Source organism: Antennarius striatus, chromosome 24 (assembly GCF_040054535.1).
Source record: "Antennarius striatus isolate MH-2024 chromosome 24, ASM4005453v1, whole genome shotgun sequence".
Lineage (NCBI taxonomy): Eukaryota > Metazoa > Chordata > Actinopteri > Lophiiformes > Antennariidae > Antennarius > Antennarius striatus.
The window spans coordinates 3,567,053-3,593,120 of record NC_090799.1 but is presented as its reverse complement, the minus strand read 5'-3'; the positions used below and the strand labels follow the sequence as shown (position 1 = coordinate 3,593,120).

Sequence of the window (26,068 nt, the reverse complement as noted above, 5' to 3'; positions counted from 1 at the left end):
ACTCAAACAGCTATCGCAGGTATGTAATTTGAAGGTGAAGCATAGAATTTGGATTTGGTCTGCATATTTGAAAACGCTGTACTTTCAATTTGGATGCACAAACTGAATTTGCAGTTGCTTCTGCAAAAGATGTGCTTTTACTCTTGTTCAAAGGAGTAAAAAAAATCTAATGATGATTATGGGATTAGGCATTATCGCATCGTTTTAATTATTCTGTTTTATATCCATCTGAATCCACAGCGATCCTGTCTGGCCTCCAGGAGAAAGTCGCCAATCAATGGAAGCAATGACTATCACTTTCTATTGACAGGAGGTAGAGTGAGGTTGGGTGAAAAGCAAAAACGGAGAAGGTAACCTAGAGAATTTTGTCAATAGGAAGTAAACAGAAAACACTGACATCCACCAGAAACAGGTAAATAAATATATCTAAAAAAAGACAGAAGCAGCCTTAGGTTAAAAAGTGCAATTTATGGCTAAGCCATCAAGAGGAACACAAATATCTTCGAGGACAATTACGGTTTATGTGCAAATTGAGCTCACTTTATTATAAAATGCTACTTATTTACTTTTTTCTTTTTCTTTCCCCTGAAGTCTTTCTCCTTAAACCTGAGAGTCAGATTTCCTTAATTTAAGCAGTGGCCAGCCTTCTCCATTTTTAAATCCTCTTTTGGACTAAAGCTCATTATCATCCACACATATAATCTCTCAAATTGGTACCAAATGCCCCAGTTGTTAAAGTGGGCCGCATAATTTGCTACGGGAGCCTGAAATGAACGCATTATCTTTCAGAAAGAAAAAATTAAACTTTGAGATAGAGCAAAATGTTGCATTAATATTGAATGCCTGGAGACAGTTGAAGTTCTGAGACAATGAACAGATAAGAGAGAAGCACAACACGAGAAGGTGGGAAGTTGATTTGAGTGTTTTACTCACAGAATTGTACCAATTCCAAATCTTCAGTCTTATCTCGAGGTCTGAAAATGCAGAGCTATCCACTGACTTACAGAAACAATGATTTCATGTATTATAGGTGTACTTTCCTACAATTAAATAATGTTATACATTAGCCATATTGTAATTATGCAATTACATGCATAGGCTTCTGACGGATAGAAGCCCTTTTTTTTTGTTGGATGTTGTTGTCGATATTGTACATGTGATGAAGGAGTGAAGTCTGTTATATTAACATGTCTGAAAAAAAATTAATTAAATAAATAAAAAAATAAATAATTGTTTTCAAAATCCATCTCATATTCAAATGGAAAGCAATTCTGAAAAGATATTGAATTGAGTTTTGTACACTGTGTACAAATTTCAATGATTTTATTGTATTCTAACATAATGTTTTCCGTTTTAAATCGAACCAGACTGTTCCCTTTTTTTAATCGTTAATCAACATTGGCAAGTTAAAACAAATCATGCAATCAGATTTATGATGCTACAAAAAGCAACAGAAATGCAATCAAAAATACGCTAACGTCCTTTAAGAATAGGAACAAACGGGATCCCGACATTAAATCCACCTCTTTGGAGAACAGAAGTGTCTTCACATTTAATGTACTATGAACTGACTGCATTAACAGCAGCAGCAGTTCCCTGACCTATTCAACGGTCCTTATATCAGCCGCTAAATGCTGCTCTCAGTAATGTTCTTGCCTTGGTGTCTACTGCAGTTTCATTATAGGCATTATTACCACAGGATAAGCACCGTCTGACCCTGTTAACTCCACCCCCAGTCCCACCCCCCATCTCAAAATCTGGATTTCATTAAACCCAAATCCATCTCAAACGCCTCCACATGCCTGCAGGTGACATTTTGCGTTACTCGATGCCTTTAAACCAAATGTAAATACATAAAAATAGCTGTCTTCTGATACATCTTTGATCTGTCTGCTGAAGCTTTGACAGTTTGCTTGAGTTTTAAACACCTCGCCCTACAGCTCCACGCCAGCTGCAACCCTATGTACCCTTTCTTGGCATTTTTCTCAATTGCCGTGCTGTTGTAACGTTATTACAGGTCAGGAAACAGGCCACAGAGAGACCATTCGGCTCGTAAATCAGTTGATTGATTGTCATCCATCTCGTGCAGAGAAGTGTGGCATGTGTTCCCAACCAGGAACACATATCCATAGTAACCCCGGTTGTCAAGAGGCCTATATCTGGCAGACTTGTTGCGTTGCTTATCTCTCTCTCTCCCTCTCCACTTCCCTGTCGCTCAATCTCTCCTTCCGAGCAGCGGGTGAGAAAACAACTCCATGTGGCAAGCCATTTCATTTCTAATATCGCGTGTGTGATCAATCTCCTCCTGCGATGAACGGGTGGCGCAGTGGCTGCAATCATTCAGCGTTTGTGGCAGGTATGTGGTATTGACCGAGTGAAGATGAACCGCCAGGGAGTGCCCGCGTTTCGCAGAGAGGGCTTGCATTTTAATGTTTGGTTTTCAATCTCTGCCGAGGTTGGCGAAGATCTCGAAACTTAATTCAGAGCCTTTACCTTCCGACAACCTGAAGCGGCGCAGAGAATGTCTAAAGTCGACACAGGAAAGAGTAGCTCATCGCCGTCACCTTGGTTATCTCTCAGAATTCCTGCTGACAGCTTCCTTACATATTTAACGTCCTTTAATATCAATTACAAAGTCACACAGTTGGCCATAATTTAATTTGTGTATATGCTGATGTCCCCTGTTAGGAGGCACTGTCTAGCCCAATTAGCAGGAGCGGTATTATTGGCCAAACTGCAAGTAGCTTCATTAATGTAGAGGGAAAGAGTCTGTCCCTTCACTAATATACAGTATTAATGTTGACACCCTCCTAGAGTTGTGCATTGCGATGGGTGGAAAGACTGTAATTTTAACCGACTGTCAAGATGTCCTTGATTCTTCTTCCTGCTATAGCAGAAAGGAGAAGTCGGTAAAGGGAGAGAAAAATATATGTTGTGGACCTACTGTAGCGGCAGTAGATAAATACACGAGGAGAGACGGATGATGAGCTGCTGCTCTCTAATAGGAAACAAGGTCTTGTTGCCGTGGCAGATTTTATTTACAGCCACTCTTCATCAGAGTGACACATCAGGCCTTTGGACCATCCTTAATAGGAAATAGAGGCAGAGTAGGGATTTTGTATTCCATTTCCAAATAGAAATGCGTGTCAGAGAGGGGATTCTTACATATGCATGAATAGAAGATTGACACATTCCCTGTGAGTAAGTGTTATGGGTAATATATTGCTGGAATTAGTGGGAGACTGTGGAAAGGTAAGCATCATTTGTCTGGGGACTCATCAATGTCTGGCGCAGAAATGGGGACTAACGACTGTACAGCAAGAGGAGGAGAGAGGCTAAATTTGTCTCAATCAATGTCAAAGAATATGACTGTGAATCTACAACTGTCATCAGTGTTCACTGGGGGGGGACACGTCTGAACAGTTCTGTAGGGGCGACATTCAGCGGATTTGAAAGTAATGATTCCTGCAATGCAGCAATTAAGCTAAATGCTAAGGAAACCGTCTGGTTGGCTGAAAAACTGGAATCGTTCCCCTTTTTTTAAAAAAACAACAACAACAACAACAACAAAAACAAAACCAAAAAAACAACAACATGTAATTGTTCTGAATGGATGGAGCTATTGTCCCAGTAGTGTCCACAGGGGTAAATCATCTACAGTTGACAATTGATGCTATCCCCAGTTTTGCCTCGTTGTAAATCAACCATAGAAACTGTTGACAGCTCATTTTTTCCATTTCTTCTCAACTGCTGTTTTGATTTGAGATAAAAAATAGAATCTTTTGGTTTTCTTTCAAATAAACAATCCAATCAATCAAGCACAGATCCCACAGAAATTTCACTGTAATGACTGATGTAGATTACCGACAATCAAGAAACCAATATTTGGAATTGTACTCCTACACATGTGCAACAACTCTGATTAAATTTATTGTGACTCTGTTACATTTTTAGGGTAAATAGCGCACATTTTTACTTAAATGCATGTATAATATCAGACCACATTAGTCAATAATTACTTTGCAGAGTACTGACTGTTCAATATTCATTGCTATTAACCTTGATCTGTAACGAGTCACATACTAAGAGGGTGACTGCTAAAGGAAGATGATTTATTCAAGATCAATGTATTTGATTAAAAACAACAATTGCAAAAACTGTAGAAAATTTGCATAATATTCCAGGAAAACTATGAACATCAGGGAAGTTTTGACCTAAAAAGAAAGCCAATTGATGAAAGAGCTTCTTGTAGTTCCTGAAAAAGATGCCCCAGTCTCCTAAAAAAAGTATGTCAGCAGCAGATATGCTCTAAAACTTGGAATCTCCTGATGCTACAACCGAATACCAAAGATAAGATGTCAAAGTTCATGGTATAATGTAGGTGATAAATATTTAAGAATACGACTAAAGTATTTAGAAAATATTCTTTTTATTCACTATGTTTATGCGTGTGTGTAAGGGGGGGGTGGCGTTTGTGTATACTGTACACACATTTTTCATTCTCGTCTGTTTTCAGGTCTGCCAAAAGTCATCCAGAACTGCATCTCTCTGATTGTAATCTATGTTCAGAGGTGAGGAAGGAATACATGCATAGTTATTACTTCAGTGAGTCTGAACAGGGATTTGAACTTGGGTTTGGGTTTCAAATGAAATAAATTCTAGGAAGAGGAGTAAAAAAACACAGCAAGAACAAAGGGACTTGTCTAAGCATGTATTGTATAGAATGGTACAAGTGGCGAACAAGGGGGCAGATTGTGTGTTCAGCACAATTGTAGTGGTACAATCCACTAGAGCAACAAGCCAGTCTGTCTATGGGGCACAAGACATATGAGTGACAATTTATTTATCACAAGAAATATTTTACTAACATAATTTACTAACATTTTACCAAAGGTCCAAATTATTGTGCAGAAATGTAAATGAGTTCAACTTAGCCTTGTGGACTTCATAACACTGTGGTTTGTTAGTATTTGTAAAGTCTTGTGTGGGGACAAGAAAGTACCTGACCTAGTTCAAAGTAACGCTGAGACAAAGATAAATGGTGTGACCTTCATATGCCATTAGTTACTGGTAAAGGTCATCCCTAAGTATGATGAAAAAGTAGCTTAAACATGAAATCTGTAACTATTTTAAAAGCCTTTTGAAGGTTCAGCAGAGTAAACATTATTTCCAGTAAATCTAAATTCAATGCACAGTCATAGAAGCAATGCAAGAGTTCAAGTGCTGCTATTTCAGATGGAAGCACTTCATTGTTGAGTCTTTCTAAAGGCCAATATGACAATATTCCTCTCTCTTCCCACACAGATTTCCCCACTGGGAACGCAACGAGCCCCACTTCTCTAATCTTCAGACCTCTACCACCAAATCTGTTAACATGAGATGTACAAACAACAATGAACGCTGATTTACAAGCAACTGGGAACTCAGGTCCCTGCTGTATGCAGAAAACCAAGATTAAAACTGTGTACACAGACAACTAGCCGCACATAGCAATCTTACAGCCACACAATTACACACTACTCTTGTATATGCAAAGAAAATCTCTACAGCTATAAACCAGACAAACATGATTTTTGCATTCATGGTTTTTAACGTAATCACAACAGACTGTAATTTAGAAGCTTCATATCAATGTAAGACGTTCACACTGCATGCAAAGGTTGCCCCAAATCTGATTTAAATGAGACGGGATCTGATCTTTTTTATTCGGATGTGGCCATTTTCGGTGCGTGATCAAGTGTGAACAGTTGTATCAGATTTCGTGAGGGTTTCTACCACTAAAGATGCTCTCAATGTTTTGTCAGCAATGGTGAAAAAAATTAGTAACAATAACTGATAGACGAGAGGTTGTAAATTTAATCAGTCAGAGGAAAAAAAAAGAAGCTTCAATCCAATCCTGTTTCTGCCTTCTTGCCATTGCCAACTGTCACAGAGTTGAGCGAAATCTAAAGGGTGAATGTGGTTTTATTTTAACAACCGCTGTTGCTGTATCAAGAAGACACATAATTATTCTGTTCGCCCAACCATCCAGGTCATATCAGCATTCTAACGAAGATGAACCACAGCGGAGGACAAAAGCAGTCCCCCCACTTACGCATGCTGGGGATTAGTATGGCACATACAGTATGCATTGTATGTTTCTGCACTGTTCCACCCGGAGCACAGATGCAGACAAAGCATTACTCAAAGATGAGTGTTTTGAATTTAATCATCTGCAGATAATAGCGGTGGGCATGCAGCATGGTGCAAAGCTTCCTAGAGTTTGTATGGGTGTTTGTGCGCCCAGTGAAAAGGAAAACTAGTGAGGTAGTGGCTTCATGGTCCCTGAGGGAATCAATCAAGTCATTTTGTTTCCCTAAATGGGCTGACAATTACAGGTTTAATTGTCTAGAGTGAGCTTTCAACAGAGGCACAAAAAGAAATACATTATACTTATGGAGTTCAGAGTTTGTCTTATTCAGTCGATAATGTGTTGATCGATTTCAGCAGGATCCAGCTATTTTTTTCCTGAGGAATTTGTAGATAAAAAGCAAGACTTAATATAAATGAAAGTAATGTCAGTGGATATGGAATCATTACAAGTAATATCTTTACAGTTTGAGTTGTCATCTACTTTCAGGCCCTGCATAAACAGGACATACATACGCAGCGAGACTTTAAACTGCATGTTGTCCAATTTGCAATAAAAAACATGACACCAAATAAACCTCAAAAGTTTTTTTCTCATAAACAAAGGAAGGCTGAACCCTGAAAATTGTTTGGTGGAAAATATACCTGTTATTACGCGCCAACATTCAACTCTATGTCCCCATTGTTTCTTTCTATTCTATAAAAAAATGAAACCAATGCAATTTCAAACTGCCTTTCATTGCCAGAGTCTCTTTTACAATGGTGCTTTAAGTTTCAACCAGCATGGCTTCTAATAAAGCCATACAAGCTAAAAGCGAAGGAACAAAGGATGGAGGTCTGGCTCGGATGGGGCGCTCATTTATCAGCGGACACGTTTCAAATCCTTGCCCCAGGCAATGGCTCGTGAAGCATTGGTGGAGATAGCCCGTAGGGACTTCTGCTGGAAAAGCAGAAAGCCCTCTGATGAGCCTTGGGCCATTCCTGCACCTGTGTCTGATATGCATAAACCCAAATGGAAGCAGCCTCTGGATAATAGAAAATAAAAATAGACTAGAGAAAGACTTGCTTTATGTTTCATGTCAACCAATGCGGATTGTTTCTTGCATAGAGGCAATTTTTTTTCTTCAGCATGGAGAAGCTAGAAGAATTAATGCCATCAATGAATCTTTAAATTAGTCATCCTTAAATGGAAAGCATTTAAATTGACTCTTTCATTCTTCTAGTCTTTGTAAGCAGGGAGTCAGATCTGAGGCATGGGATAATTCAGCATAATTCTTTCTTCTTCTTTTTTTATTTCAAAAGATTACCAGTGAGAACAACTTCAGACAACAGCAGATGATCCAAGTTCATGAACCCAGATTCACAAGGTTTATGGGATCTTTCATTATGAAATCATGGTGTTAAGGCAAAATCTACCTTTATAAGAATGTTAAAACAAGATTAATACCCTGCAGCTGTTCCTAGAGCCTCAAACTGAAAACTGGTTGGAATCTCTAACTACCGCAGGACAAGGCCATGAGCTTCCCCCTGCTATTGACTCAAACATGGGATGTGCTTCAGGCAAAAGAAATCTATACCAATCAATGTAGCTGTGGATGTAATTTACGGGCTGATAAAATAGACTTTTTCAGTATTACTGTAGAAAGATACAGCCATTGTGGTAAAAAATACAAGACTTACCTGAGCCTCTCTTCGACACCACTTTCAGGCAGTGGACCATGACGGCGTGAAGCAGGATCAGAACAGGAATGGGAGCTTTCATTTTTTAACCAGTCCTAGAAAAAATACATAGCTTGAGTTATTATTCAGTACTGAGACAGGCTGCAAATACACTGAATAAATTGAGAGCATTAAAAAAAGAAGAAATAATGATTATGGCAGGACAAGGTTCAGACAAAAATCACAAGTTAAGCCAATAATTGTAGAACTTTTAGAAGACCTAAGGTCAACTGGGAAAAAAATTCAATATCCCTGCGTGCAAATTCTGCTTTCCAAATGTTAGTCTGCCTCTGCTTTATTTATGCTAGTGACTCATCAGAGACTTACTGTTAAATCAGGGGGAGGCTGATGTTACGAATGTCGAGATGGATATTTGTCATGATGAGTCTGCCTTTGCTACTGACAGAATTAACTTCTGCTTGACCAGCAGGGCAACCAGGTGGCCACTTACATGTGGAGCGATCTTGGTTAACATACATTACCTTATCACACAATGACTGCTAAATAGAATTGCATAAATGTAAATAAAGAAAATAAATATCATGTATGAGACTTATTTTTTGTCAATGATTACTGAGAAGGCTATCAAAAATATTTTACAGATTTTTATCAAAGATGTTTTAACCCTGTAAAAACAGAATATCAGCAAAACTATATGATAAAAGCTTCCAGTCTCAATCCACATTAATCCATAATTAGTAATCCACAAGCTTTGTGGTTTTTAATATTATATCTCATTGGAGTGGCTAATCTACAACATACACATAGCCATATGCTAATGATTAACATATACATATTGTTTAATCCTATTTCGGAGCAATCAAGCTTTAAATTATAATTTGGTCCTTTAAATAGCTTTATCGGCCTTGGAATAAATATTAGCTGAATGCTTCACCAGCTACAGCAACAGCTGAAATTAGCTTTAGCTGTGAGTGATCATTGGTAAAAATAGAACATGAGAATTATATGCACTATGTGACAATAATGCCACCCTTAATGGGAAATATTCGTCAGATTATGGCATGACGACCTCAAGCCAAAGATTATTAAAAATAAAAAATGCTGGTCTGAAGTTTCATTAATTGTAACATTTCATAAGTATTTGCTTGTAGCTCACAGTATTCCTCAGTGATGCGTTTACTCATCAAACTCCTCGATGTAACTGTAATTCTTGTTGTTTGACTATTAATTAATCTCCTTGCTCAAGGCGAGACTCCCATCTGTACTATGGCGCAATAACATGTCCATGTAGGCTACATGGGTGCTTCCATTGGCATTTCAGTCACGACAAAGATGCTTCACATAGATTCCACAAAGCTGCATCTGAAAGGGGAAACCTTGAAAAGCCACAGTAACCCTTGAGACAGTCAGAGAAGGCATGCGAAACTGGCTTGCATCCAAGGATTGGGACATTGCCGCGTTTTCCTCGTCAAAAGCCTATTGTCGACGGCCCTTGCTTTCTGCAACCAATGCCACCTCAGAAAAGCTACACACCACCACACAAAAATCTTATCTTTTTAATTAGTTTTCCATGTTGGGTGACAGTTTGCAACATTAGCACAAAAGCTTCGTCTTTCTCCCCCCCGCCCCACCAACACCCAGTTTGAACACAAGAAACGACTGAATCGTCAGTTCTGCTCGGTTTCCGTCCAGTGATATTCTGGACTGCCACAGCGCAAACACCTATTACACCACAAAGGTTAAAACCTTACTCTTGCACTGCAGGGTAATTCCTTTTTTTCATTGATACCTACTATAATGCTGGTCAAAACACGGGAAGTCATTTCCTGTTGGGTACACTGATCACACACTGTACTTGCATGTATGCAGAGAGGGAAAAAATGCAATTTATAGATTAAATATATTTAAGAATCACATATAAAAACATGACAACATGCTTCTATAAGGATACTGTGATGTACTGTATTACAAAGCCTTTAAAAGGTCAGTGATCTTCACAGTTTGTCTTCATGGACAAAAAATAGATAAACAATACAAAAAAATAAACTGGAAACACAAGCAATGAAATAATAAAGTTGTTCAGTGACTACCTCTACAAAAGGAGGGCATGTTTTCAAGGATGACTGTTTGTCTGGCTTGGAGCAGGATTACACAAAAACTACTAGATGGATTTTCCTGAAACTTGTTTGGTCGGGCCAGTGGCAGGGAAGAACCCATTTAAGATTGTTGATACAGATAAGAGGGCAGCAATTTTTCTCACTTTCTTTAAGATTGGGAGGCAGGGTCTTTTTTTTCACCAATTTTGTCTATTACACAAAAACTACTTGACGGATTACCGTGACACTGTGTGTCAAGGAAGAAACCATTGTATATTGGAGAGGATGTGGATAAAGCGGCAGCTTCATGATTTCTTTTCACTTTTTTTTTTTTTTAACAATGTGAAACCTGTGAGTTTGACCATTTTGATGGACGATTAGGGATTCATGTAATTAAAATGGAATCTTTGGCAAACTATGGGCCCTTCCAGTTCTCTATTGAAAAGATGCAATAAGAATAACACTCTTGGGTCATTACAATGTCATTTTATTGCATATACCACAGTACTGTATACTGCCATATACAGATGGATAAGATGATGAAGTATTTGGTGGGTTCTCTGCACTCAACAATATTCAGACATACTAGGTGAACATTTATGACTTCTTTAAGGTATAAGAGCTGAGTAGAGATAACATCCTGTGAATCTACTTGCACCAAAGTGAAACATCTGATGGAGATTAATTACACCTACTTTACAACAGGAACTATGCTTCATTCATCTTCTTAAAAATGAGATGATTGTGATTATCTTGTCTGCAGCCACTTATCTGGGTCAGAATCCAAGTCACGAGTTATGCTGGAGACTGTCCCAGCTGACTATGGGCGGGAGACAGGGTAAAGCATGGACAAGTCTCAAGCTTACCGCAGGGCCACATAGCAAGACAGACACTAACTCGCACTCACTCATTCCTATGGACGATTTGAAATGAACAAATATAACTGGCATGCTTTTGGCAGTGGGAGGAAGCCGGAAAACCCAGAGATAACCCAGAGATAACATGGAGAGAACATGCAAACTCCTCACAGAAATGCTCCAGGTGGAATCGAAACAAAAACCTTCCTACTGTGAGGCAAGAGCGCTACCCGCTGTCCTACCATGCTGCCCAACCATGCTGCCCAAACTACTTATGAAAGAGAAACAATGTCAACCAATTATAATTTCTAGGAACATAATAAATTAATCCCTAATTTTAACGAACACTCTCTCCAATAATAAAGTAGTTAACTACAAGCCCTTCCCTTGTGAACCCATTCAAGGCAGGATATTGGAAACTTCAGTCAGATGGGTGATGGTTTGTAGAATGTAAAGAACTTTCCCAAAAAGCAAAGTGTTGAATAAGTCACTTTTGACAGTAACTAACCATTTTGCTCTCAGCACTACAAGCATCACAGTCTCCCTCAGTGGGAGTCTTTCTTATACCCTCTGAGGTTAGGGTGCTTTGGAAAGCAAAGGTAGTTGAAAAGGTGTTGAACTAATCTGGCAGCCATACACGTATCGATGCCTGAATTCCAGCTATTGTAATACATTGTAACTGCCTCACTCACATAAACATGGTTGTTATAGATGAAAAGCATTTTTGAGGCCCAGCTAGATGCTTTTGCTTTGTGTCCATGATGGCTGCATTATACACAAATGGAAAAAAAAATTGTTGGAAACCCCCCTGTTCATAAAAGAAGCCCAACAACGGTCACTGAAATAACTTGACTGAAAAAGGTAATAATAAAAAATGAAAAATGAAAATCAGACATTCTGTGGAACCAAAATTCAAAAGCAATAATTTCAAAATTCTATGTCACAAAAAAGGCCATCTCGGAATAGTTGAATGTTTTGCCATTCTTGGGTGTTTTTAGCTGTGTTTTGGGTCATTGTCCGATTGGAGGACCCATGCCTGCGACTGAGACCATACTTTCTAACACTATACAGCACATTTTTCCCCGGAGATTTCATTGACCCTACACAGATTCAAGACACACTGTGCCAGATTCAGCGAATCAATCCAAGAACATATCCAAGCCTCCTCACACAGTAAGGAAACGGTTCTTATTCATTTTTGCATCTAGGAACACAGGGCTGATGTGCCTTTCCAAAAAGTTTTGTTGCATCTCTCCAAACGACATTCTCCCAGAATCTTTGCGACTTTTCAATATGCACTGGGGCAAATTCCAGTCTCGTTTTATTTACTTAATTTTATTTGACTTTTGAAAGTGACGTCCTCCTTGGTTGTCTCCCACAAAGTCCACTTTGGCTCAAACAAAGTCCAATAGTGCAACACATTAACCGCAGAGAACGAGGGCACACTGTACTTTGTTGAATCCTTAAATGTTGGATGGGACCTGGATGAAAGTGCAGGATCTGGAACTTTCCCCACTTGAACACAGTATAATATACTAATGTGTAAACTGTACATTTAACTTTGAAAAAGCTGTGAACAGAGTTGTATGAAACAACTCAATATAACAGGAAATGGTGAGTCATTGGGAAATAGTGGATGAATCCATCTCTTGATTGCGAGACCGAAAATGCAAGTTTCACATGTAAAAAGTTATGTAACGTTCTGGGAGAAGAAAGCCTTTGGAGGGAATACTGGCTGAGTTTTGCACCCCCGAATGCTTTTGATAAAGAACCGATTTTACTCATGACTCCAACCTCTTAATCATGTGGGAGTAAATTGGCAAGAAAAGAAAGGAGAAGGTGGCCTGATTGTTGAAGATAGAGGTGCCAATGGCTGGTAGCCAGCACACTGGGAGGTAACTTTAAAGGAGAACAATAAACTGTGTCTGTGTTTCCCCAATTGCAATAAATACCAAAGATGAATTCGATAATGTGTTTTATCTCTGACAGAAATTTGGTGTATGTGAAAAGATGGCCCAAGAAAGATCTGAAGCAACAGGCTACTAAAGGCTTATCAAGGTCAAACACTCAATTTGTTATCAGTAATCATGAAATGGGTGTCAAAGTATTATTGCCTCTGTCATCTTACTGCTTTGCACATGGTTATTAGTAAGTAAGGAATAATATATTCAGTGTAGCTGTCTAACTGTCAGAGATATAATCAGGAACACAATAGAGGAAAAAAATAAAAGGAAAGTTATCCCCCTTCAACAAATGAATGGATACTAGATGTCCAAAAAAAAGAAGAAATTAAAGAAATAGCCCTCCATTGAAAAGCTTATCTTGTCAAGCATCTCTCAGCGCACAATTCTTTAAAGAAAAGATCATCCAAAAGGTGTTGTCACCTGCCTCTCATTCTTTGATTGTTTTTTTCCTCAAGCATCCACTTTCTCCCTTCACCTGACACTGTTTTCTCCTTGGCGGATTCATCCTAAATTCAATTACTTTTAGAGGAGCATTTGGACGAGAGGAATGGGACACTCTCGCAACGCTCCTAGGGCTAGGGGGTTGGCCACTGAGGAATGTGACTACCTCTCACGTTCACATACAAGCAATTTCAGCAGCTGGGGATGGAGGCTTTGCTGCAGCTTGCCAGGTGGATATAGCGATGATGACTTATATGGCTGTCCTGTTTGAGATCTGTCTAACCCTGTCACTTATTTGCCTGGACTGTTCATACTCAAGGCCCTCCTGCTGGATTCTGAAGCGCTGTTCGTAGATGTTTCTACATGAGTGTTCGTATCTTTTTTTTTAAGGATGGGTTCCCATCTCAGACAGCAATGGACACTGACAGGAAGAATCAATACGAGGTCTGTGCTTCAACCGTTTTTGTTCGGCACTTTTAGGTTTTGATTGAACCAAGGTATAAAAACCAGACACATCTTGCAGTCTTGCAGTCGACTGTCATTCTATGACAGTCGTAGAAGTCACAAGTACGATATCTTATTTTTATTGACATTTACTCTTATCGTTACAGTGTCATCATCAAATAAAAAAAAACAAAACAACAACCAACAATAAGTTCATTTATCTCACTTATCTTTATTTATCTCACAAAATGGATTTAATCTTAAATTTCTCAAAGAGGAAATGGAATTGTAGTTCTCTGATCTAAATCTATGCCGAGGGTCACATCTTGAATCCCTTAACACAATTAAAACTGCAATATTTTTAGATTTAAATCCAATATAATATTTGTCATTAATCCCCAACTGCCTCCCCCAATGCCGCCCCTCTGCCGCCTTCCTCCTACCTACAGTCAGAAAACTGATATGTGCTCTGCTTGGTGAGTTATTAACATTTCTATTTGTGAGGAACACTCTTCAAGCCCTTACACCCTTGGCTGACGCACACGCACACCCACATGAGTCTGTGCTCTCCTCACTGAATTATTCCATTTTAGATTATCTAATAACCCTGCAACCACCAGCCTCCATGTTCTTCACATGCACACAGGAAGTGAGAGATAAAGAGAGGGAGAGAGAGAGAGAGAGAGCGAGAGGGACGAGGACACATCTCAAGTGCAATCAACGTCTCTAAACAAGTTGAACGTCTAAACTGCCCTCAAATAAATGCTTTTAATGTATTGGTGTAAAATATGCATAGTCCATTTCCTCCTTGGCTGATGAATGGGAAACAAGAAGCTCAACTTGTGTTTTCATTAGTTGCTAATGCCTCGATATTGGGAGGGTTTCAGAGAGGATATGTTCACATCGATGGAGAAACTGTTTCAGACCCCAAGTCCCTGCCAAGTTACATATCTTTATCACTGGCGATAACATCTGGCAATGATGAGGTTAGGTTTTTGTCTGTTTGTACGTCTGTTGTTCATCAGCTAAAGAAAACCACCATTGGTGGATTATGTTTTGTTTCTTTTTTTCATTTTTAAGTATCAAACTAATAATGACAGCAACGCGATTCCGGAGTCCAGTGGCAGGTTTTTGTGGTCCAAGAGTCAGATTATGAAGGTCAAGCTGTCGCAGTTCAATTCTTCAAGATGTAATGACATAATTGACTATATTATTACTAACATAGCAGAATTTAATTTATAACTTTTGTTCAAAGTATGAAACTGACTCAAGAGATGAAGAGTAAAGAGACAAAAGATTCGGCGTGAGCTCAACATTCTATTTATCTAGTGCTAATAAATACATGACAGCGTTTCTTTTCAACTGAGCACCAAAGCTTTAAAATTCATCTATTCCCACCACAATTACAACTACTGCACCGCTTCATTAAAACAAATGCAAATTGGCACAATCTGTAAGGTTGTAATGCCTTTCAAAAGTGAATTAAAAGCACATGAAGGCAATGACACACTGACCACTGTGGGATTTATGTTCAAGATCGAGTCACTTTGGCATACATTTTGCTTAAAATAAGTGTTTTCTTCAAATTACAGATGCCAACTTTAGATTTACAGCTACAGAATCCACCTTCAACTAATTCAATGGACGACTGCACACACAGGCCTGTGCACGCACATACAAACCGCCTTAGCAGTCACATCCAGTTCTGGTCCCATTACCCAACCTGCCTGCTAACCAGATTCTTTATCCTGCCCGGCTGTCAGGGAAATAAGGATAAAATTAAATGAATGGAGCACTCGCTCTCTCTTTGGATATTCCAGGCCAGGGCCAAGAGGACCTGCTGGAATGGAGGAGAGGAAGATGTGAGAAGGGAGGAGAGGATGAGTATTGTGATATCGGTAGATTTTTATGCCAACCATTCTGAAGTTCCAGCGATTATCATCTGACTTCTGATGAGTTGACGATCTCTATAACTGTCTATAAAAATGTGTTGTGATTTTAAACATTAAACAGAACAATTTTTCCAGTGTTTATAGACGTTGATTTTTCAAAACACCATTAGTGTCATCAAAGAGTTGTTTCTTCGCTCACAGCTGGTATGGGCACTAAAACTCCTATTTAAACTGTCTAAAGGTTTTAAATTAACTCTACTCGATAGAGATTTATAACAATTAGCGCAGTGATGATTCATATACAGTTAAAATATAACTGACAATTTTGTTCTGCTGCTGCAAAGCAGATCAATTAATGTGCTTACAATGGATGCCATCAGTCAGCAAACATATGTTGCAGCAGTACAGCAATGAGAAATTGTAATGAGAAAGGTAAAAAGGGATCTCTGGTGCATCTAACAATTTGTTCATGTAAGATCTGTGTCAAATGGCTAGGATTAGCTCATTCTCAAAGTTACTTATGCACCAGAATCCAGGAAGTTGGTTAAACTTAAGTCGGTCTTTACTCCTTCCTAGCTTTTATCTGGGTTGCCATGCCAATCAAACGCTAGAACACAATCAGAGTTTAAGGTATGAAATAGGATTCACCTCGAGAGGAAGCGCGCCACAATGGCTGCTGAATACCACTTTAAAAACCTCATGCTGCGGGGTTATCCAAAGTCGAACATTAGCTGCATCTAACTATAGCGGTGGCAGAAACATCCCCAGTGCTAAATAAAATGAAAATTCATCAAGCCGAGGCGAAGACTTGCAATGGCAGCCATGAGATATTCACGGGCTGTCGCATTCCTCTCTTTATCTCTTTCACACACAACCTCAAACGCACATTTTCAACACCTAAATTTAAATCTGTGACATTGAGACTGATCCACTGCTGAACAGACGAGTTTCTAGCTAACGCTACAGTGTGCCATAGCTATTCACCAGAGGTCTGGCTTTTTCAAGTAGGTCTGACTATAATACAACAGAAGGTTATGTCGTTTTTGGCTGTAAAATAAGCGGGAAGGCCGTGATCCTCTGCGACAAGTGATCAGCTTTACATAGATCACAGAAACATAATAGTGGAGAAGTAAAAAATCTAACATGATCACTGTTAAACCATAAAAATATAGAAAGGCCCACAAAAATGACAAATAACACCCCGGCAGTTAACCAGTTCAAATGAATATTCTTTCTGGTTTAAGCAGCACAACCGTGGGCTGATTTAAGGTGGAAAGAAAGAGGATTGTCGGATTATTAACACAACTTAATAAACGCCTACCCCACAGCAACTATAATCATTAAGGCTGCTAAACATTTATCTTAATGATTTCTTTTCTTATCAAATTAACCATGTGGAAGAATCTGCTTGAGCCAAAAGCTGAGCAAAAGCACAATACAGCCAACAGCAAGGAAACAAAGAGTGCATTTGAACCAATAATCAAAGTCTTTCTTCTAACAATGTGCTTCAAATTGCAGAGTCAATTTATCTGACTGTGTCTGTTAAGGTTGCACACGACTTGGAAGTGCTCCAGCTTGTGTTGAGTCATGAATGCACGACTCGCTACCGGGTGATGATAGATGTGTAGCAGGTGGCTTTTAAATTATACGATTGGAATATACATTTATTGTCTGACAGCAGGAAGTTGTTTTGTTGTAAAATTTAGATTAAAAAAAATAGCAAAGCATGAATATTCTCAGGAAACAGGTGCATAGAGTGAAAAATAATTTGGTTTTTTTTTAATGTATATTAAAGTGTTCCTGATGACACTGGAAACGCTGATACACACATAAAGCTGACAATGTCCCTAACGTGCTGGAATCAAATAGCCCTGCAAGCTAAGGTAAACTGAAGTGCTAAGGTGAGCAGACATGCTGTAGTTACCACTGAGAGCTTAACGGCGCAATGCAAATAAGCTTTCACACACTAACAGACGACCCACATATCCATGCTAGGCAGTCGAGATTCAATATCGTCGGACAAGGAGTGCTGCTTCCCCCGGCCATTCTGGTAAAGTGGCCCATAAATCAAGAACCCTGTTGAGAGCCGGTTTCAGTGGGTCTGGTCCAGCAGGGGGGGGAAACAGAGCCATGCTACGTCTGGGGAAAAAAGGCACACCAGCAACCCGCAAGGCTATAATGCAAAGCATGTCTTAGCACAAAAGTATAATCATCCCTACCCAAGTCGGGGATTGGATTCGTACTGGAATATTTGACTGCTTGGATGATGCTGAGGCTCAGTGTGTTCAGTCATGCATTAATTGAACTGAGCTACAATGTGTGTGCTTATTAATGTCAAGATTACTCACTACAACATAGAAAGTAGTGTGAAAAATGGGGGCAGAGAAATTTTTTTGTAAATTGTACGTCTGGTTATGATGATTGTAAGTTAAGAGTTGGCATTGTTTGTGCATTTTAAACAAACGGACAATACGCAGCCCTAAAATACAATTGTGTCATGTGAAGTGCACTAAATAGTGAACGGTGTAAGCATTTTTACACTGGAGAGGGTTGAAATTTATATGTTTAAGAGCAGCTGTAAATAATATGTTGGCCTGGGTCTCACGTGCAGCAGCTGATGACAAATGAAGAAACGCTAATGAAGCACTTTTTGATCTCTTTCACTATTAATCACGAGCTGCCGTCGTTTCGTTTGAGGTACTGCAGCTCGTATATAACACTCAGGATTCTAATAGAATAAACCCATGAGAGCATTAGTTCTATTCTTATACATTCTAGTCCAACCGATGAATAAATATGAACATAATGGCAGGAGGGTTTTAACTCAATGAGCATTTAAAAGTCTTTGCTTCGACCATACTTTTCTAAATGGGCTCATAAAAAAACACAAAGCCACTTTAAACTCAAGTCGAAATGTGAATGGAGATGAGTTAGCCACGATCGAGAGAGCTTTGTCTTTTCCGCCATGCGGCTAGGCTGCTAATGCATTAGCTTGCACAGTGATATTGCCTTGGTCTCCTTTTTTCCCCAACCGACTGACATTCAACGTATGGAATGTCACAACAAAGCCTTCACGAATGAGTAAGCACAGATCGGATGAAGAGAGGAAGGAAAATGGGAGGAAAAATTGCTCATTTTGCTTCTCTTGGCATGCAATTTCCATCCGCTACCCACATCTCTCTAGTCTGAAAGCTATCTAAAACACATCAACTCCATCTTTCCAGGCTGAATGGGCCTCAGAGGAGCACCTCCAGACACGGCGCATTGATACTGGGCCTGAAAAGAAAGGATGAAAATGATAATTCTGCTTGCTCATAGCGGTGGGCTTCTCATTTTCCCGATGGTTAGAGAAAAGGAGGGAAAAAAGTCACTTAAACGTCAATTGCCCCTGAGCAAAGGAAAACCGATCATGCCTCAGATGGTTGTTTCATAAGAGGAAGTGCAACACGAGTGTTTCATCACCTCATTCCTCAGATGAGCTGTGTTAAAACTGACCAGCACAGTTCGACACTGCTGGGCATTCGGCAGTGCTGAAGACCTTGAGTCATTTTATTTTCCGCTGTTAACAAATAGGAAAATAACACACTTTTAAACTGCATTTGATTCTGGTCAAATTTGTACTGTCACCCCCCCCCCCCCCCCCGAGACAAAAATAAACACAGAATAGCTTGCATTTTTTTATTTGCTTGCTTGTTTTTTTGTCAAGAGTGATGCAAACAGACAGTTGGAAATGATTCCATTACCATCCTTTTATTGTGAGTTGCTCTGTTTGGATAGCAATGCCATTACAGGTGGGAGGTAAATAAAGCTAGCATAGCGGCGCTCAGAGGTCAGTTCATATTCATACATGAAGCCATTCAGATCAAGGTCTTAAGAATAAGTGGCTCATGAAAATGATTTGCAAAGAAGGTCATTCTTTTTGATACCACTCGACTGAATAACAGAAGGGACAGCTACATGGGGTCCACAAGGTGAATGGAGGGCCAATGCTGGAGGCCATTTACTGTATATCTTCCATACAAACTCATCTTTCATCCCAATGCTGGAGTTTCCCACTTGTGCAGGAAAAAATCTGCTTCTTTTGTTCAAGTGTTGATCTGACCGGACGTAACCAAATTTGTGGTCAGAGAATCCAACATAACAACATCTGTTCTGGAGTATGGGAACTGTTGGTGATTTTCTGGAACCATCTTCAACAGATTAGTATATTTACTTTGGATATATGGCATTTTTGGAGGTATAAATTAGGGAAGAGTGGTTTCGATAGCTCTCTACTTCTTCTCCTTCCGGCTTTTCCCCTTCAGGGGTCACCACAGCAAATAATTTACCTCCATGTAACCCTGTCTTCTGCATCCTCTTGTCTCACACCAACTACCTTCATGTCCTCTTTCACTACATCCATAAACCTCTTTGGTCTTCCTCTAGGCCTCCTGCCTGACAGTTCAAAACTCAGCATCCTTCTACCAATACATTCACTATCTCTCCTCTGGACATGTCCAAACCATCTCAATCTGGCCTCTCTGACTTTAATCTCCAAAACCTCTAACATGTGCTGTCCCTCTGATGTACTCATTCCTGATCCTATCATCCTGGTTACTCCAAAAGAGAACATCGGCATCTTCATCTCTGATACCTCCAGCTCTGTCTCCTGTCTTTTCCTCAGTGACACTGTCTCTAGACCAAACAACATTTCTGGTCTCACCAGTTTCGTACACCTTTACTTTCATTTTAGCTGAAACTCTACTGTAGTACTCATTTTTGGCATGAAACTATACTGCTGCTCACAAATGCACACTTCTGCCCTTAGTCTAGCTTCAACTACTCTTTCCCATAACTTCATTGTATGGCTCATCAGCTTTATTCCTCTATAGTTGCCACAACCAGGCACACCTTGTTCATAAAAATGGGCACCAGCACACTTCTCCTCCATTCCTCAGGCACCTTCTCGCTATCTAAGATCCTGTTGAACAACCCAGTCAGAACCTCTACTGCCACCTTTCCATACCTCCACAGGTATATCATCAGGACCGAGTGCTTTTCCACTCCTCATTCTCTTCAATGCCCTCCTCACTTCATCCGGACTACTCTTTGCCATTTCCTAGTCCACAACAGCCACCTCATCTAGTCTTCGTTCTCTCTCATTTTCCTCATTCATCAACTCTTCAAAGTACTCTTTCCATCTTCCCATCACACTACTGGCACCTGTCAATACACTTCCATCCCTATCCTTAATCACCCTAACCTGCTGGATGTCCTTCCCATCTCTGTCTCTCTGTCTTGCCAACCTGTATAGATCACTCCTTACTGTCCAACCTAGCATACAAGTCATCATAATCCCCTTGTTTGGCCTTTGCTACTTCTACCTTCACCTTACGCTGCATCTCCCTGTACTCCTGTCTACTCTCCTCAGTCCTTTCAGTTTCCCACTTCTTCTTAGCTAAACTCTTTCTCTCTCTGTATACACTCCTACCTCCTTATTCCACCACCAAGTCCCCTTATCTACTTTCCTTCCAGATGACACACCAAGTACTCTCCTAACTGTCTCCCTGATCACATTAGCTGTAGTTTTCCAGTCATCTGGAAGCACTTCCTGAACACCCAGAGCCCGTCTTAACTCCTTCCTAAAAGTCATGCAATACTCTTCCTTTTTCAGCTTCCACCATTTCGTCTTCTCCTCTGCCTTTGCTCTCTTCATCTTCCTCACCACCAGAGTCATCCTACACATCACCAACCTATGCTGTTTGGCTATACTCTCGTCTACCACTACTTTGCAGTCACTGATCTCTGTCAGATTACACCATCTACACAACATGTGTTCACAACCTATGTGCTCCTACCTCCACTCTTACAGGTCACCCTATGTTCCTGCCTTTTCTGGAAGAAAGTATTCTCCATTTCCATCTTTTTTGCAAGGTCAACCACCCACTGTCCTTCTGCATTTCTCTCCTGGATACCAAACCTGCCCATCACCTCCTCATCACCTCTTATCTGCACCAACATGTCCATTGAAGTTTGCACCAATGACAACTCTCTCACTTCTAGGTATGCTCTGCATCACTTCATCAAAGTCCAACCAGAATTTCTCTTCTTCCTCCAGCTCACATCCTACCTGTAGAGCATACCGGCTGACAACATTGAACATCACACCTTCGATTTCTAGCTTCAGACTCATCACTCTATCTGACACTCTTTTTACCTCCAGGTCATTCCTAACAAACTCCTCCTTCAAGATAACTCCTACTCCATTTTTCTTCCTGTCTACACCATGATAGAACAACTTGAACCCTGTTCCTAAACTTCTAGCCTTGCTAACTTTTCGCCTGGTCTCCTAGACACACAGTATGTCTACGTTCCTCCTCTGCATCATGTCAACCAACTCTCTACCTTTACCTGTCATAGTTCCAACATTCAACACCCCTACTCTCAGTCCTATACTTTTGGCGTTCCTATTCTCTCTTCCTACGAACACACTTTCCTCCTCTCCTTCTTCGACCAAAAGCAGTTCAATTTCCACCGGTACCCTGTAGGTGAACAGCACCGATGGCGGTTGTTTTTAACCCGGACCTCAACCAATCCAGTATGTAAGTCATTAGATTTGATTCGCATGTTTGATTTGGCAAAAGTTTTACGTCGGATGCCCTTCCTGACACAACCCTCTATTTATCCGGGGCTTGGGACCAGCACAATAAGACACTGGCTTGTGCCCTCTTGCAGCTACATTCGATAGATTTGTAAAGCCTAATAAATATAGTGATTTAAATCCTTTTCTTGCCGCAAAATTATTCAGAGAACATTTATAGATGACACAAACTCACAGGTCGTTTTTGGATGCTGCAGGTAAATTATTAGCCAAGGAAGCAGAATCATTTGCCAAACTAATTTTTGATAGCAGGTGCATCCTGGTCCCAATCCTCCTTTTTAGATCTGGACCATCTGATCCGTCTGATTTGGACCATATCTGGCCAGTCGCAATAGTTAATCTAATTGTTCCAATATGGTTCAAGAGCCTGTTGATTGGTCTATTCAGTTTGGCTTTTTTCACCTGTACTCCTTTGAGAACTCCACTGAAAATCAAAAAGTGTTGATGAGGATTAGACTACTAAACATTTGTGAATGAGTTTGAATTGTGAATTAGTCCTGAGAAGTCAGGTCAGTTGACAAACTGTTACAAATCCAAATAATTCTGTTTTATTTATCATCAGGATTCACAAAAACGATTAAATTATCAATTAATCTCAAACTCATAGAAAATTGTGAGCAAATTTGAAGATTTAGATAGTAAACAGAACTCTGATTCAATGCTACATTATTGAAATTAAAAATTATATCACAGTCAAATAATAATGGCTTAATGAAATAATAGTCCTTTCACTTGCTCTTACTTGAATATAAACCCTGAGGGGTTTATTTAGTCTTAGAAATTAACTCTACGACTACACAGCAGCCCCCAGAGGTCAACCTATAAATTAAAAACCTGAAGGGTCTCCAAATAAGAAAAGAAAGCATATTCATACTGAAGAAATATCTAAAACATGAAGCAAGGTTCTTTAAAAGATTTAAGATTTGTCTCCTTCTTTTCTCCTTCTCCTTCAAGCACCATGCCCAGACATATTGTAATCTAACTGATCTACCATACTTGTCAATTCATGACATGACGGCTGCAACAAAAATAAATAGCTTTGAATCAGATCGATGCCCGATGATTGCGATGGAAAATGGAACAAGGCGTGAGGAAAGAGGAATCTCATCTTCACGGGAATTGGATTTTGAAAAGATTTAACTGAGCGCGTCTGTTATGCATTTAGTCCACAGCTTCCAATGGTCAGATTTCACGACAGTCAATACGTCTGCACGGCGGTGTCAGGCGAGAATGGAAGGCGCTCACACCGAGGTGACATTTTTCCACAACTGGTGACACAGACGAACATAAATCAAAAAAAAACAAAACCACAAGCTAGATCAACTCTGGGGTTTTCCATTTCCTGTTCAGCCTTATAAATGACATCCAATAGCCATGATTAAGGTGTTGCCCACTTAACTTCCTCCCCTACATTCGTCGTCACAAATTCTCATCAAATGCTCCAATCTCTCCTCACAAGGATAATATTGCAGTGCAAGGCATCTCTTATTTCCCAACATATTAATGAAGTCTTTCATTGGAAAGCTTTTGACGGCCCGACCCTTGATTACAAAGGCAAGGCCAATAGGCCTTCGTGACAGCTCCTTGAAAATTAAAAATATCAATCAATGGAAAAAGCTAGTGATGCCTTCAGATCCCTCTGCCTGCTGAGCTGAACGAGGATATATTCTAATGCCAAATGCTTGTCGTGGTGTTTTTAGTGCTGCGCAAGTGAGGTTTGCCTCGTGAAATGCAGAAATGTAAGATAGAAAGCTTTGTCTGGAAATTAATTCAATTGATAGATACTTGAAATAAACGTGCTGTTGGAGAAAAAAAAAAAAAAAGGAGTCTACCTGCGCATTAACCTGTCATTTAAACATGCTCTCAACAATTCAATGCCTCTGGGGAAACTTGACCAGAATGAAAACGTGCCAAAGCCATATAACATAATCTCTGTCTAAATCAATTTCTTTGTGAGAGCACTCGAGTCAGCTCAATATGTAGCTGTAGGGCTTCCGTTAAGTGGCCGCCGCCACTTTCCTATTACTTCATGTGCTTCTGGTTGCTCCTGTGGCAAAGCTTGACCCCCGGATCTTATAGACGAACGAAGAAATTAGAAATACATTAAACTCATAAACAATTGAAGAGGGATGATTTAGAGCACCATGCTGTGGAGGAGGTGAAACAGGAGCATGTGTTGCTTTGCCATGTGATTAATGAGGTGCAGGCTGGATGTAAGTCTTAATACATGTAGGCCTTGACCTGAACGTGCAGGGCTACGGTACCGTGTAACTCATCTGTAGGAGGTGAAGATGGGAAAATTACTTTTTTATTTAGCCTTTTTTGGAAGCCAGCATGTGATCCAACTTCGTGTTTGTTTTGCTTTGTGATTGTCACGTACTTTGAACTGGCATACCCCAGTTTGGTCAGAGCCAGAGAGGAGCTCTAACATCCATCTGGACAATCATAGGCCATCATCCGTCCAAGTAGGGGAGCGAAGCGGAGCAGGGGGAGAGAGGAGGAAATTCCCGCAAATACCGAGGAGAGCCATGCAGAGCGCTGACTCGCCAAGCAATCACTCAGCAGAAATAATTTGAAATAACTAAACTCGGGTTCTCCTCGCCTCCCATCCTTTGACACATACGCGCACGCGTTGGATGTGCGCGCACACGCAGCCTCCCCCCACCCCCCCACCGTCACACGCACTCACTTTCGCGAGCGCACACTGCTGACGCACCGGAGCAACATGCAAATGTACACAGTGTTACACAATTAACGTCGATGGGGGGGCGGGGGGGGGTAATGCGTAAAAAGAGACGCTCGTGTCCACTGGCGCACATTCACTGGTCCGCCGGGATAATTAGGTTTTCATAAAGAATGGCTAGAGAAGACTTTACTGTCATACTGCAGCCTTGAACACTTCCACTGAGGGGGCTCCGTCCGCAACTGAAGCAAAAAAAAAAAAAAAAAGAAGAGAGTGGGATTCGTGCGTAACTGTGGGGACAGCTGTAGTTCTCCAAATGCGCATTTCAGTGCCGCATATTAGAAGCGCATCGATAAGTGATCCGAATTTGTGCGTGTGAAAAGTCAGCTTAATCCAAATTAGCTTCAAATATACCCACAGAAGGCAACACGGGCAGCTCGACAACTTTGGAAACGTGAAAGATGGGCAAAATGAAAGGCAACTTACCCACGAGCAGTTTCCAAATGATGTAGCGTACACTGTGCTGTCAGTTCTGAAAGCCCCACGCCATCACTGTGATTTAGAATCTGTTCTGTCTACAGAGTGAGGCTGGACCGTCTCAAAAACAAAGAATCCCAGCTGTGAATAAGTCCACTTCTCCAAAGAAAAAAACACGCGGCGCCTGTACCCAAAATTACATATTGCCAGCCTTGACTGGCGCAAAAAAGGGGGGGAAAGACAAGAATAAAAAAAAATAACACCTGCAACCGGTCACTTTGAAAGATCAGGAGAGGAGAAAATGAAGAAAATCATGACAGTCATTACGGGAATGGTCGACAGAATCAATGAAGGGCTACATCACAGGAGGCAATTAGACTGATGATCCTGTTAAACCAGTCGCTCATCCGCTCGCAGCCCCGCAGCCCCGGCAGGTGAGCAACGCGTCGAGCAGGACTACACGAGCGCAAATTCCCAAAGTGAAGAGCAGAAAAAAGACACACCGGACGCCGTCTCTCTCTCTCTCTCTCTCTCTCTCTCTCTCTCTCTCTCTCTCTCTCTCTCTCTCTCTCCCTCCCTCTCTCTTTTTTCTCTCTTTCCCTCTCTTTCTCCCTCTCTCATCCACTCTCTCTCTCTCTCTCTCTCTCTTCCACAGTGCCGCTGTGTCAAACACAAATAAATGGACTGACACAGCTTGGTGCATGAGAGGATTTCCTTTCAAAATAAAACCCTCAATATGTCAACGTGACGTTTTTCCTGCTTAAA

At 40.4% G+C, this 26,068-nt stretch overlaps 1 protein-coding gene across 2 annotated transcripts in view; it reads right to left on the bottom strand.

The window, feature by feature from the left end:
- LOC137591477 (interleukin-1 receptor accessory protein-like 1) overlaps positions 1-25,731 on the bottom strand; it is a 205,861-nt gene extending 180,130 nt beyond the window's left edge. For both annotated transcript variants that reach the window (XM_068309503.1, XM_068309504.1), the window contains exons 1-2: positions 25,313-25,731; positions 7,810-7,904 (exon numbers count right to left, since the gene is read on the bottom strand). In XM_068309503.1, the coding sequence (XP_068165604.1) occupies positions 7,810-7,891 (82 nt within the window). In that variant the 5' untranslated portion in view covers positions 7,892-7,904; positions 25,313-25,731. The remainder of the gene's footprint in view (positions 1-7,809; positions 7,905-25,312) is intronic.
- Positions 25,732-26,068: the final 337 nt, after the last annotated feature.